The sequence below is a fragment of the Anopheles moucheti genome, chromosome 2 (assembly GCF_943734755.1).
Source record: "Anopheles moucheti chromosome 2, idAnoMoucSN_F20_07, whole genome shotgun sequence".
Lineage (NCBI taxonomy): Eukaryota > Metazoa > Arthropoda > Insecta > Diptera > Culicidae > Anopheles > Anopheles moucheti.
The window spans coordinates 93,536,798-93,552,728 of NC_069140.1; the positions used below are offsets into that span (position 1 = coordinate 93,536,798).

The 15,931-nt window shown below is 40.7% G+C and overlaps 2 protein-coding genes across 4 annotated transcripts in view; one reads left to right on the forward strand and one right to left on the reverse strand.

Moving 5' to 3' along the window:
- Nucleotides 1–15,931, reverse strand: part of LOC128296740 (atypical protein kinase C) — a 104,483-nt gene that overhangs the window by 37,556 nt on the left and 50,996 nt on the right. The window lies entirely within an intron of this gene.
- Nucleotides 3,620–4,910, forward strand: LOC128296755 (lipase 3-like). Its single transcript, XM_053032239.1, has 2 exons — nt 3,620–3,769; nt 3,834–4,910. The coding sequence occupies exons 1-2, from the start codon at nt 3,620–3,622 to the stop codon at nt 4,908–4,910; spliced, it is 1,227 nt and encodes a 408-aa protein (XP_052888199.1).

Genomic DNA, 15,931 nt, shown 5'->3' on the forward strand with positions numbered 1-15,931 from the left:
AGATCCAGAAGTATTTTCACTTCTAATGCTCACGAATCACTAACATAGTCTGATATTTTTGAGTGCCGGCCAAACGCACACAGAAAAACAACCCGAAGCAACAAAGCTTCGGATGGACGTGTGGTCGTTATCACCAAACTGGCCACAACCCCCGAAAGAAACATGCCATGTGCTGTCACTTTGCACCGATCTAGGCAAACGCACTAAAAAGATAAGGTACAGTTGTTACCCAACACAGATTTTACGCCAGGGAACGCAGGTGGTGTGGACAGGTGTCGAAATGTATCAGCACACATCACCATTACACACGTGCCCCGAATGGCACATCGGATTCGATAGTATTCGAATCGCATCCACGCTCACCGTCGCACCAGACGCTGATAAACGAATTATAGCTCAGCTCTGATAAAACGCTTCTCTCATCCATACAACAGCGCGCGATCAGCGCCTTTGAGGCACTTGAGCGAAGTATTACGCACTTACGCATTACAGTGCTCTAGCGTAACGGGCAGTTCAGTGTAAATTGAAACCAACCGGCAATCTAACTTGGAAGTATCGATCAATTTCACAGCGTCAACTGTAACGCTCATTTCACGCTCAGATTCTTTCACAGAATTAAGTTAATGTATATTGAAATAATGAAGCTAATTTTAACTCCAAACATTTTAAAACTACAACATAAATGGCTGATATTAAATAAATTATTCTATCTTCTTAACGTCTTACTCGGAAATGCTAAGGCCGTTAAGTTTCGGTAGGGATACAAATCCCTTCAAGCTGATCATATATAACAGCGCCTCTGCTGTCATTACACGACTAGCTCACTTTTCATCCGTTGTAACAGTTACGCTGTTGCTGCTTTCCAGCTTTTGGCTACCATTTTTTTGTATTTGCTCTAAATCAAGCCTAAACTAAGATTTATGATAATACTTAGGGGCCTCCGACGGCCTCCGTAAACTTCGCTACCGGGCCCGAAAGGATTTTGCAACTAAATAAATCATAATTTTGTGCCACCGTGTAACGCGGATGCCCATTCCCTGCAGTAAGTGCTCCGGGGGCATTTCTCGCTTGAGAATGCAAAGATGTATGACTTATCGAAACGATTATGAACTGTTTGGAATGGGAGCAATTTGGCGCAAAACGCCCTGTCCCCAAGCTACGTAGTGGTAGGGCTAAATCAATCTTATGGCGGGTGTTTTGGGATGTTATTAGCTGTTATCATCCAACACATTCGATCGTAATAAAAGAGATAAATAACAAAATGGTAACGGAAGTGTTCAAAAGAGTCTGTATACATGCAAAACCAGTTTCACTGGAGCTGTATTACAAACTTAAAGAAAAATGTTCAAACCTTCATGAATGCTAAGTGGGTTTCTGTTTTTTGCATTTTGAATAGAACTACACAACAAGATAGAATAGAAACCTGAAGGCTGTTGCTTTTAATTTGCGAATAAATCCACTATTAACTCTACTATTAGCAGCAACAGAATGGATGAATCTTAAACTCAATGATCGCATAACCTGTACAAACGGATTTGCGGCCACTTAAGCAACAGATTTACGTAAGCCATTCTCGATCATTAAATTCATCAAGCTCGTTCAATCTTAATGCAGTTTTTAAAATTCGTTGCTTCCTGTTTCACTATTTTTACTCTTGCCACAAAATAAAACAAATCGCAACCTTTCTGTGGATTTGACCATTCCCCCTATTTCAACATAATTTGCATATGGAATAGGACGTTTCCTCTGTACAAACCGGTTCTAAAAGCTAGCTAGATTTTTTAATCCATTATATCTTCGGGGAAAGAGGAGGTGGCGTAATCTTCATGCAATAGGAATGAAACTTTGCATTCCAATTCATAATGCATGAAAAGAACACTATTTTCATCAAGACATCTTCAGAAGTCAAGATATCTAAAGAATCTAAATATTTTTTTCTATACGAAATTAGTGCGTTTTCGTAAGTTTCTTTTAATTTTGTACAAAAACACATTCTTACGGTAATCTCTAATATTTTTATCACAAATTAGAACGTTATCGAAGCCTTTAAATTTATATATTTATTATACAAATTTTTAATTTATATGTTTATTTTTTTTTTATTTATTCAGGGACGGCCAGGCCGTATTGCTTTATATGTTTATATAATATAAACATTTTATATTGATGTTTAAAAAAGATGTAATATTTTAAAAAAACACGATCTACGGAGGGTCATTTCCTTAAAAGATTCAAATAATTACGACAAAAGGAGAGAAAAGAATTAATTGTCTTGATCGCTAGTCCTTCTTATTTACCTTTTTTCCTCACATTGCATTATTAAAAGTGATGCCTCTTTTTAATTCATTTTATGGTTTTCAGTCGATCACAATAGCTCAACAGCTCGTGATTAATAACTCTTTGACGTACTTATTTGATGGTTAAGAACATTATTGAAAGTAATCTGGAAAGACGTAATGGTGCAACATAATAATAACTGACGTGAATTCTTCGTTAGCGTCAACGGCAACATAAGAAGAAACGGTTGCACTATATAATTTCAACAAATAAAAGAACAGAAACAAAACGAAGCTTGCTTGGCACCGCGTGTTACCGATTGCGATCTGCAAACTGGAAAGTCATCCAGCTATAGCGGATGACCAGTGTGTAATTGGATTTACCGCACGCCGAACGTAGAAGATGCTGTATTTCGCTCCATTTTGCTTCAAGGTCACGGGCAACATCATACTTACTAGCTGAGCGTTGCGAAGTCAAGAAGTATCGGTCAACGATTACATGGCACTTTGCACGTCTAGGTTTGGCGAGGATAAAGAACCAGAGACGCCCGGTCGGCCCGGTGCAGAACGAAAACTTGTAAAGGATGGGCGAAAAGGTTGGGATGGCGGCAGAAATAATTCATTCTCTCTTGCATTGCACTGTGTTCATCGATCGAAAACAGTCATTTTGTTCGGTTGGGCTCTGTGTGACGGTAAATGGGCAATAACCAGTTTTGTGACGTAGTAGTGGGCTCATCATGCGTGTGAATTGCTAGTGCGATACAGTGCTGGCTGAACGCAATGTTGCACGGCAAATATTTAGTTCAATGTGGCATTAAAAAGAAATGTCATTTAGTGCACGAAATGGATAAAAGTTATTTTGTATCTTATGTCTTGTTAAGCCGATAAACGGCCAATTTGAATTTTTAAATAAACAATAATTAATTTAATAAAATATATGATCGTATTAGCACTTTTACAATGTTTATAGACAATATTCTAAATTTTAATTTAAAACTATTAAACTCTGCCCTTAAGAGACTTGTAAACGGTAACACCCTGTACGAGGGTAGCGAGCACGCATCAAAGAAAAAGTCCAACACGCTTGTTGGGGTGGGGTATTACATCTCGTACCCGTTCGGTGCGATTCGACGTCATTCCCCGTCGCAAGACCAGTTGTCGTTCTGAATCGGCACAGAGGAAGAAGAAGAAGCACCACAGGTACAAGAAAAGCTCATCCGTATCGGGGATTGTCTTCCACCGAACGATCGTCCTGTTAGTTGCGTTTGTTCACCGTACCGGCGCGGACGTATCGGTTCGATTCGATCAGCTTTCGGCGGGACAGTGAAGGTGCGTGTGTGACAATGGTAGGCAAATGTCTGGGCATGATCGTATCAGCGTTACTGCTGAAGATCCTCCTTTCGGGAACTCCACAAACGGAGGCTTATCAAGTGAAGAAGGAAATCAGCTTTAACTGGATACGTGACAGTGGCGACGTGATCAGAAATCAAACCGTAAGTGCACAACCGTGGTGGAATAGAAATTCGTGGATATTAACAGCAGCTGAATGTGTTGCAGGCTATACTGCTCCGAAGAGATGGCTACGAATCGGACCGTATGCAGGTGCGTACAGACGACGGTTACCTGCTGACGGTGTACCGCATGCTGCCCAAGAAGTCCCGACTAGGTGTGGTACTGTTCCATCACGGTATACGCCAATCAAGCGACATGTGGATGTTTCTCGGACCGAAGCGATCGCTTGCCTATCAACTCTACGAAGCCGGTTACGATGTGTGGTTTAGCAACTCGCGCGCCTCCCCAGAATCCGAGGGCCACGAGCGGCTGGATCGGGACAGCGATCACTATTGGGACTTTAGCTTCCACGAGATCGGCACCGAGGATCTGTCTGCGGTGATCGATTATGTACTTGCAGCGACGGACAGAAAGACGCTACATTTCGTCGGCTATTCTGAGGCTGGATCGGCGATACTCGCGCTACTGTCTGAGCTACCCGGGTACAACCAGAAGCTGGCCAGCGTGGAACTGATGGCACCGCCAGCCTTCATGCAGTACGGACAGTTTGCCTGGATCGCTCGTATGGTGCAACCGATTCGGGCGCTGTTTCCCTGGAGCGTTTACTACACCCGTGACGCACTTCCCACCCAGATCTGTACGCTCTTCCGCAACGAGTGCTGCCTACTGTTCGGTCAGATGAATGACCGTGGTGCCGGCAACGGTACCAGAACGGAACGCTCCCCGGTGTCTTCCAACCGTCCCCGAGCTGGTTGCTTCGATCTGGAGGATGTCTCACTGAAGCAGCTCGAGCATTATCGTCAAATCATCGCCAGTGGACGATTCCAGCAGTTTGACTACGGGTACGCGGTGAACCTCCATCGCTACAAGCGAGATCCTCCTCCCGACTACTGTCTGTGGGATGTAACAGCCCGAATTGCGCTACATTACGGCAACAAGGACAAAACGGTTGATTGGCGTGGAGTCGAGCAGCTCGCACGGAAGCTTCCGAAGGTGCTGGAATTACAGAAGACGCTCTACAAAGGCTTCAGTCATCGAGACTTCTATCGGGCCCCTAAAACGCAGACAACCGTCTATGCAAACATATTAAAGTCAATCAAACGCCACACGACACTACAATAAATCTAAGGTTTCTAACATAAAATGAGTTCCTCTTGCTAAGTCTGTATGTTTTGTAACAACCTTGAAATATTGAATTCTGCTTTGTTAATGCCACCCCGATTAAAATTTGTAATGCTGACTTTAAATCAGCTTCCTAGTCGTCGTTTTCAGGTTTTGTGATCGGTATTTATATAGAGCGACTTACATTAAAACTGGTTTTTTTGATAGAGCACGCCAAGCCACGTCCCATGTAAAGCAACTAATTTATGTGCCACAGCACGTGTGTGCATGCGATCCGCTCAAGCCGCTTCCGCCTTTGCTGAGAGCCAGCCACAGCGCACGAGTTGACCCATCCCGCGTGACGCGCCCAATGTTGCGCGCGTTTTCAAGGTTACACGGTTGTTAGGCGAATTTCTGAAATTCGAAACAAAACACCCAACCGAATCGTTCGGAAGAGGGAACTTTTCCACGAAGAAATTATTGCCCACTATTACGGCAATGGCCTTTTTGCCGGCCGGCCGCTCCACAAGCACTTTCCTCTTCCACCCAGGGCCAAGTGTAGCCGGCGGGGTTAACCTGCTCATATTTTGGCAATCTCTTTCATTTCTTTCAAACGATTGTCTTCCAATGCCGGGTAGGAAACGAGCAGTACCTATCGAAACTGTGCATGTGCCTGATGTGAGTGGCGCGATGCGATGAGGTGAAGTGTGCCGCAGATACGTCTACACGAAGGTCTATGGTCAGGTTTGAAGTGCAGGCGGGCAGCGCATCCGAATCAGAAATGTGCGAGATTCGAAGCGTGGTGTTTGTTGAACCGTTTGATCGGTTAATTGACGGCACCGACGTTTTTGGCCAACTTGGAAAGCTCTTTATGAGCCGAAATGAACAAAACCCTGCAATCCAAGCAACGGAGTGCAGCTGAGGTGTTTTTTTAGACTAATAAAACACTCCAAGAGGATGTGCAGTGTTTGCATTTTATCTTTATTGTTGCATTCAAGAAACACTAGACCTTAAAGTTCAAGGTTTTAAGAAGTTCAATGATTATGTCCATACGCAGCAATTCAGCAACAACACTGATTCTAATGAACCATGTAATCCTCATTAAAGCAAAGTATGATAACGTCAAAGCTTTATATCTTAATTTGATATCAAAACATCTGGTGGTTTTTACTTCATTATCTCACCAGATACGATCTCACACGGCAAAAGCCTACTCTGAACGAAAGTTTTAATCTCGCTTAATTCATTTATCATTGTCTCTGCCACAATTCATATCATTGCTTCTATAAGCGTACAAAAATAGCAACTGACTAGCGTGCATATTGTTCCTTTCACTCAACAGGAAACTTATCCCTGTTTACCGTGTTTTGCCCCCGCTTGTCTTTATCCTGCTGACCATGCGGCTACTTCCTGTCGCACTAGCTTTGCTACAATGTACGTAGAATGTACATCTCGTTGACAGAAATTAATATGAAAAATCAACTTTATCCTCCCGCGCTAACGTACCTTCAATGAAGCGGAACAGAAGCGAAGGAAAAGTTTTGTAAAAGCCCTACCGGACCCATTTACATATTCCTTTCCGACACAAAGTTGTGACTACCCCCAGCGCCCTTGTGGACAATGCCGTGAAGTTGCCATGTTTGACTTATTGGCTCACGGTGACAATTGGTACCATCTACGGGGTATGAAGTAACACAGTTGTCAAGCCGCTCTGGACAAAAGGAAAGTGAAAGCAAGAACAAATTATTCTTACCTACTGGAGCCCCTTTTTCTTTCTTACGTGAAATGGTACGTATTTTTTCTAAATTGATATACCACTTTGAGGGTGGGTATTCATAAAAATAAAGCAACGAATTTAGTTTAAAAGATTTTTCCTTCGGCCCTTACTGTTTTCATTCTTTTAGAACACGCTGCAACAGTAAAATTATAACTTTTTATTCGCTCAAATGAAATTAAATTCAGCATATGATTTCAAAAATCAGCGAAAATGTTGTAAAGCATGAACCTTAACGAAGAAATTTAGAAAATATATATTAAAATAAATATCCCAGATGTTGAAATTCTTGCTAATTCTTGACTGTTAACTGTTTCACATAAAAAAAATTGAAAATTTGAACCAAAATTTGAATTAGTTTTTCAAATTTTTAATGTTAATACCAAATTCATCGAATAATGAAAATATGATCAATATTTGCTCTATTGTCAGGCATTCTGCACAATCACGATTGAATCATGGCCGGATTTTAAAAGACCGTTATTTTAACGGCTATTCCATACATTTGTTTGTTTGTTTTTTCGTTAAGCCGTGTCATCCTCATCCTCAGGTCATCCTCGTGAAAACTTCCATTTCCATTTTTGCGTTTATCACTCTTCCCAAAAGACCAACGATCAGCTCACTTACACGACGCATGCACAACGCAACGGTGATATAAACAACATGTCCGTTTGGGCCGGAAATTTATCAACATCTAAAAGTGAGGAAACAAGTTCGGTTCGGCTGCTTTCGCTACGACGGACGTTCGTTACCATGTTCGACGGTGCACAGTGTGATTGGCACAGCGGGTTGATGCAATTTCCGGCCCATGCCAATGTAAAACCGAATGTTGCCAAACCGAAGGCATCATTGTCAGTCACGACGCAGCAGATGTTTAAGCGGGAACGTAGGCTAAACGATGCAAACGTCCAGGTGTTTACCAGGTGCACGGCTTTACTGTCGTTGATCTCCGTGTTATGATGATGAAGTTTTGTAACGACCACTGGAATAAGCGCCTTTTACTGAGAAGGGTCATCTAGATCCATCGAAAAGTAGCTTCCATAAGATATTGTGATAGTGGTAAGCCATTTTTCTATTTTTTACATACAAAATATCCTTCATGATTTCAAATTGCTAAAACATTCAACGTACAGTACAATACAATACCGTACAACAAATCTATTTTTGCCATTTAATCGGATTAAGTACCAATAAAAAAAATTAAACATCTGCAGGGCAACTTAAAACAAATTAAAGTAACACCTTATTGATTGGAATTAACACACGCCGTTTCACACGTTTCTATGCATTGCGTATAAACAATCAAATTCAAAACACCCCAAACGCTCTGCGACAAATTGCGAATCCTCTTTCACTCACTATTGCGAAGCCAAATCCATACCATTAGCACACTGCGCTGTCACGGTGGCAACGTTACGGTGCGCTTTTAATGTGACCCGACGTGAGTCAACCAAATTACACACCCATCGCCCATCGGCGAGAAGCTGACACAAATCAATGGTACCAAGCTGACATGTACACCAAACACTACACCGCCACCGCAGAACAGTATTGCGACGAGGGATAGCATTTTCCCGCGACACTCGCCATGCCACGCAATTAAGAATTTAAATTAGATTTCCTAACGATTGGCAACCACGTCAGTCAGCGAGAATAGAATTGGCCATAAACAGTTCGGCAACTACGTTCGAATGCTGTTAAAAATGGATTGACACGAGGAGAAAGCTTAAAAGCGAGTGCAAATAGTCTGAAAGTGATCGAACATCATAACGCTATTGAAATTGTAACTAAATAAGCCGTCAATTTACGGGTGTAATATTTGTTTCATGCAAATGCCGAAGGAATAATAATGTTTTTTGTGAAACTTTTTTGATACCATTAATTTTTTTTCCATTTCAATTTTTTTCCCTCAGGGTATTGCAACTCGTTTACCTATTCAACTGTTCTAGGAATTCAGGATTTAAAGCATTATCCGTTTCTGGGATAATTAATTCAATTCTAATTTTGCGATCTAACTTAAAACTAACCCCATTGCAGATATGCCGAAAAGGAGAGCAAGGTAATCTAGGATTTTAAAGTTTAAGGGTCTCCCCCTAAGGGTTCAAGGCGAGGGAGTCCAAAGTCAAGCAAAGAGAAGTAGAGGAGTTTGAACAGCTCATCGCTACCACAATTGGCTCGTTATGTCTGTTGAAAGTTTACCGTCTAGGTATAACAAGCCTTGCCCTTTGCTCTGCTATAATTATAGCAAATATTGTTTGTTCATTGTTTCATATCACAATACTGTTTCATATCATAGTCATATAATTTAATTCTGGAATTTATCATAAAATCTAAAGAATTTCGTGAATACGGTGCATTTTACCTAAATATAATATAATAATATCTAATATAATACCTCGTCTTTTAAATTAAAACTCCTAAAACCTAGTAACGTGTACATAATTATTTAAATAAAACAAATAAAATAATGAGGTAGTACAGTTTTTCATTCTTGTATACAAACTATGACACCGGATCAATCGCCGTACCATGTCACACCCGGGGGCGTGAAGCATATTAACCCCCAATTGTGAAACATGCATACCAATATTTTGCCCAGCTTATAAGGTCGACGTCAACCGGACAAAGCATCATATACTCCAACAAAAAGGGCCATACCATCGAACGGGTTGGAGAACATTTGTTAGGTGTCACCTTTTTCGGGGTCCAATTACGTCGTGTAGCAATTTGTAACCGTCCATCAGGACACCCGGAACATTCGTGATACCATCCACAGCTTCACCCTTTAATGTCAATCTACCGCTCATTGCCACACCGAGCAGACGGCATATCGGCCAGTACGCTTCACCTACAGGAACGAGGTGTTTTGTCCCTTGAGCAAAAAAAAAAGGACGCTACCGTAGGTGCACATACCGCTTCCGATAAGGATCGGAACAGTTGCAGCCAGAAGCAACGGGGTTACACGGCACGGACGGCAAATTAAACACTTCCACACAACACACCGTCCCGAGCCGGAAATTCGTCGAAAGTGTGCCTCCGTAGGCAAATATATGCAGGATTTTATCAACTCGGTTCCAGCAAGTGCGGGGTTAAGTACACACAGTGATAGTATGGTCATGTTCACACACACACACACACCCGCACACGAATGTGCTGCTAGAGATGTCCCCGTCGGAAGGTTGGATAGGGAGTTCATGTACGCCCCATCACGCACGTAACATACAGAAAAAAATCGGCTCTCTCCACTGACAAAAGCTGTAATTTTCTAATCACTCAAACAGTGCCTCCCTTTTTGTGCATGGCTCGGTTGGGGAGGTTAGGTTTCAGTTAGTGTTCCGTGTTGTATCGATCCCGGCGATGCACAGAGTTGACCACATTCTCAATATTGATGTATGCAAATGAATTAATTCATGCGGAATAGCTATCGGGTGTCCGTCCATGGTAGGCGCCACTATGGGAGCCCCAACCATGCGTTATCGTAAAATGGGACCGGTGTGCGAAATTGATGGATAAAATATTTCAATCAAACCCTGATTAAGCTTATTACATCGGACAGAAAGGGCTCGTTGGCAGAGTGGAAGTTGAAAAAATATCCGGTACACATGATTGTGCCAAAACGGACACTTTTGTAATGCTTTTTTGCACTTCGTTCTACAGTGAAATTAGTCCAATAAACAAAATGCTGCCATTGTTTGTTCCAGGGAATCACACTAATAATTATTACTTTCCGGTACTCACAGTATCCAACTACTGTGATTTCAGTAGTCAACACACAGAACTGATTAGCCTTTCATATTTAATTAATCATGTTTACATTCATCGTTATCTCCGTTTAACAAACTTCCTGGAAATGGCAGAACCGACAGATGTTACATCTGAAATAAATCCTATTTACTCCCACAATAAGTATCCAACAAACGATTTGCTTCAGTTCTAAATTTATCACAATTTGAATGCGGCAAAAATGTTTTATCTAGTAATCGCTTTCTGGTTAAACTATTTTTTAATATAAACCTTAGGAAATATAGGAAAGTGTAATAATTATTTAGCAATTTTAACTGAGGGTCATATTAAAGAATTTGCATTTTTACAATTTTTTACAAAATGCATTCGAGATAATTAATTTACGCGTTGACTGCCATGTCACCCAATTTCGGGTGACAGCAACATTTCTCACCCGGCCCCGTTTTTGGGTGACAACTAAACCGATCAAAGCACAAACTTGAACATAAAAATTAAATAAAACAAATAACACGAATATGTATCTCTTATGCAAACGATTTAGAAAAAAAATCCTTTGAATTGATGTTTTTTGCATAGCTGACGGAAAATTTCACTCATCAAAACTTGGTAGCGAACGAGGTACGAGAACCGAGAATTTAGATATTTACTAACATTATTCATAGGTATAGAAGCTAAAACAAAACTCATAGTATTTTTCTATTCTAAACCCAAGTCTTGTGATCTTCATACATTTATAGTTCGCTTAAATGGTGTAAAAATATTTCAACATAATAGTTACCGCGTACGATAACACCAAGGGGGAAAATAAAAATAATTCATTTTCGCTGCTAGGGTCGCTTATTAACTACCGTTTGAATTAAGCACTGGAACGAAAGCGTCTTGAAACCTCCACACACAAAAAAACCACCCAGCCACCATCATACTACCAACAAGAGTTATACACTACGTTCCGCTTTCTTTTCCTAGAGTACATCGTAATCCTAGAACATTCCACTACTTCACCAAAAAAAATCATTAATGAGACCATTTTATCCACCCCTTGGTACAAAACCGTACCGTTTTCAAGGGGGTGGCGCAAGCTATTGAAACTTCCGAGCAGGAAAAAACTGCTTACCATATTCATTGATGCACTGCAGCACCCTTACTGCCAAGCGTCCGTCCATCTGTCCGAAACGCTTAAAAACCACATTTTCCATCCACCACGCCGAACCTTTGCGAGAGGCACCTTCGAGAGAGCTTGTTTTAAACTTCTTGCATCCCAGAACGCACCCCGCGCATGTTTCTGGCCGGCAAGTAGTGTGTCTGGAAACTGGTCGGTTTGAGTGGGAAATTTCAGTGGGAGGAATTAACAAAAAAAAAGGAAAAACCGCGCGCACACATTCAAAACCATCGACCAAAAACGCACCGGAAAAAAAGTTGAAAGGTACGTTTTTAATGGGAAAAGTTTTCGACTGCTTCTGTTGCTGCTGTTGCCTTTTCGCCCTTCCTTTCAACCGTTTTCCATGGGCAGCATGGTTGATGTTTTACATTTACCATCGACTTTCCCGCTTGTATCATTTTCCATTAGAGGTTTTAAAGGAAGCATCATGCTGTATGTTTGAGAGTGTGTGGAAAGCACTGAACATGCCGTTAACTAAAGGACCACTGGATGTTAAACATGAGCTAGGATAAGGTGAACCTGACTGAGATACTAAGATACATGATCAAAAATGGACTCACAGTAACACATGTGACGAAAAAATAATTCCTATATTGGATAGAAGTTTAACCTAATATTTTTTAGAACACAAAACCAGGAAATCAATCAATTGAATAATTCAACCGTAATTGATTCATGACAACTCTAAAAATATTAAAACCTATTCCAGGTCCTTTATGGATTTTTTATGAGATAAGCCACAAGGAAATCGCTTGATCGGTGTTTAATAGCTGGTAGATTTGATATTTCGACATTGTATTTTAATTTTGATAATAATTTAGACTAGCCAATGTAATGCGATCGTATTCATTCCCGTATACAAGACAGGGGTATCGAGTTCATGTCAGAAAGCAAGGACCATTTTTCGACTCTGTTCAAGTTAAAGTAAAATTTGTTTACCTACTATTTATATATTATGTAGGTTTACATTCTTTTTCTCTGAGTTACTCTGAGTTCTCTGAGTTTCTTGTGAGTTACGAATTTTTTTTACATAATCGACATTGCTTTGCAAAAGTATCAGAAAAGTTTAAAATCGTGCAATAATCTTTCAATAGCCAAATTCATGTTCAAAAATAATCATTTACAGTAACTATTTTTAAACTCGCTATAAGGAAAACTATCGATTTTATAATCCTTCGCCTCGTGCTTTTGAATTTTAAGAACATTTTCTATGCGTTTACGCACCACTTGCAAACCCAAATCAAAAACCTTCAACAAACTTTATCCTCTCAAGCTCGCCGTACGAGCAATATCAAAGACGTACGTAAAAGCTCAAAAGTGTTCATTGATGGTAAACAAAACAAACCATTCCACCCAAACAGGAAAAACGTGCTATAACCACACTCAGGCGCTTACACACGTTTAGTCGGTTCTTGTAAAAGGCAAAAATAAAAGGCATGTATTAAAAATCAAACCTGACCACCCCGAAGGCATAAACATAAAGAAGCAAGTAGGCAAACTTATAACGCACCGTACCGTGAGGGCAAGCATTACTACATGCGTGTGTTATTGGCCCATAAATTGACGCCAAGTAATGGATGCCAAGTTCCGCACAGGAACCTCATAAACAGCAGCCCGAGAGGTTAGTTGGGCTATCGGTTAAAAAACAGGCGGCAGTTAAACGTATGGAGGAAAACCACAGCAACGACACGAAGCAGCACAGCATCGGTTAAAACTTGCACGGTTCGGTAATACTCTTCAAGCAAGACGAACGACATATTTAATGAGTGTAAAAGTGATCTCAACAACAATAAATAAATCCACCCCTAGCATGCACATCCTTCAACGCAACTCGCCACATATTGACTTAATGGCCAAGCTAAAGCAAGAAATATTGATAAAGGCATATGGCAGTGGGTACCGTTGGCAAAAAAAGGACATGTTGAGCTAATTTATGTTCGCTTCCTTCCCCACTGCACACACACACAGACACACACACATACACTCTTTTTCACCCGTTGAAGGCAATCTTAAGAGTGACAGAAAATTGAGGTTGAATGATGTTGTCACGCTTCGAGTGGAACGAAATACCCTTCACAGCACGCACACAAAAACAAGCAGCTTCAAGTCGATGTCCTCTCGCACCGGAGTGCTTCACAAAAGCGCCCCCAATGGGGGGGCCACTGGGAAGAAACTTTACCCCTATTGATTATCTCTAGAGGGATGCGCTTTGCCATGAGCAACCACACCACCAGCAGTATCAGCGTCACAACGACGCTCTCTCAAGTGTCAAGACTTGATCGATTCTGCTGCTGTTGGAAAAGGAGATGGAACGGCAACGACTGGTAAAAGGCAAACAGGACTCTTCGGTTGCGGTTTTAGGCAGGAGTTGGCTAGCGACAGTGTGGCGCTGAATCGAACTTGACTTAATGAAATTGAATATAATTACACTCGAAGCTACTCAAACGCGAGACCCAGAACGCGACACTTTTCGGTACCGGAGCAAGTACCTTGGCCGTTGCTCGATGATCGATCTCGTACGAAACAAAACTTTACAGAGGGGAGAACAGATCTCGAGAGAGATCTCGAGTTGAGGTGGTTGATGGGTTAAGGCTAAACTCGTTGATAACTATGCGCCCATCACAAACACAACCCCACACAAGACAAACACACCGACGGTAATGTTCATGGCTTTTGTCCTTTTCTGTTCCTCTCGGATCTGCTTGCTTTAAAAACCCCGTTCAAGTGTCCATTAAATTTCCATAACCAACCACTTGATGATGGAAATAACATTTTTGTTACATTTTTATACTTTAATATATCCAAATCAAAATGGTATACAAAAAAAGAGGTCAAAGAAACTTGAAGAAGTTTTGAGCATATCTTGACGCTATCCCGCCTCAAACCACCACTTACCAATGAATTATTTCGAAACCCATTAAAGGGTTTTCGAGTTCAATTGGCAAACAATCGAAACCGTTTCCGAATTTTATTCAAGTTGAACTAAAATCAACTAAAGGACAGGCAGTCCGAGAGATACGCGGTTCCTCTTACAAGCGGATTCGGAGATACGCGGTTTTTGGAAATTTGACAGCTGAGCTAGTTTATAGCACAAAATTTAAGCAAAATGGTGAAAAATTGGTCAAAAATACCTTTAATGGCCCGTAAAACATTTGTTTTTAACTTATTTTAATATAATCTTTCTAAATATCAGCTGATTCGCTGCATAAATTAAATGCAGAGAAGGAAGTTGACTCTGTGACTTTGAGGTATAAACGAAATTGCACCAGGATTCGACTTACGCGGAAATTCGAGTTACGCGGATTTTTCCCGGGTTATAGCGGTCCGCTATAATAGCGTATCTCGGGGACTGCCTGTAGTTGTAAGCAAAAGGAAACTTCAAAGAAATATCGAACAAAAAGTTCTGCGTGGACACATTTAACAGCTTTCAGTGTGTGTCTGTCAAGAAAGCTTCACTTAGAATTAGCTTCCATTTGTGCTAGATCCAAAAAGTTTCTAAAATTACATTTATAAACACAAATTCCAGTTGAACCGAAATTAGAAAAGCTTTCTACTTTGATAATTTAACTCGAAACCCATGTAACCGATTGCGATTTAACTATATATTATTGATTATGCTTTCCATAAGTCTGTTGTTTAAAAATTACCTAAGACGATGTATTTCGTCGAATATACTACACGAAATCATAAAAAATTAAACATTTTAAATTACCGCGTTGTGTATTCAATTTCACCAATGGTGCTTTTCATCTTTAAAGCTTAGTTCCTTCTCCCTAGACTGCAGTGAAGTTGTAATAATGTGAGACGTCTGTGCAGAATCTATAACAAGACGGAAACCTATGCACCAGAAGCAAGATCAGATGGTGCGATAATCAATGACGGAATGCAATCTACAGCTTCTCGATGCAATTACCGCCATTCTGTACGTCATTAGGAAAAGTATACCGATCCCCTGGATCGTATTGACTGTACTTCCTTCTGTGCAAAAAAAAGCATATTTCTGTTCCTCACTTCGGAGTGCTCCTCCTTACGATGGAGTGATTAAAAGGAAGGCATAATTAAAATAAATCTAGGACAACGTCAAACGATACCATGCCGTGTGGATGAAAAAGCAAAAGCAGTTCGTCTTTGCCCATATTAATGAGTTGGTCCATATTAATAAATAAGATCCAAAGATTGTTCTTCATCACTAGGCAAAACGAGAAAGATTATATTATTGCATTGGTATCTCGACAACTCTTGGTTGGAGCGGTATGGTGGTACATACATAACCAGATATTTTAAGACATTCAATAAGCCAAGCACAATCGATAAGCACTTTAAAGTACTTCAAATAAGTACTCGTGTGATCACTCGAGCAGATAC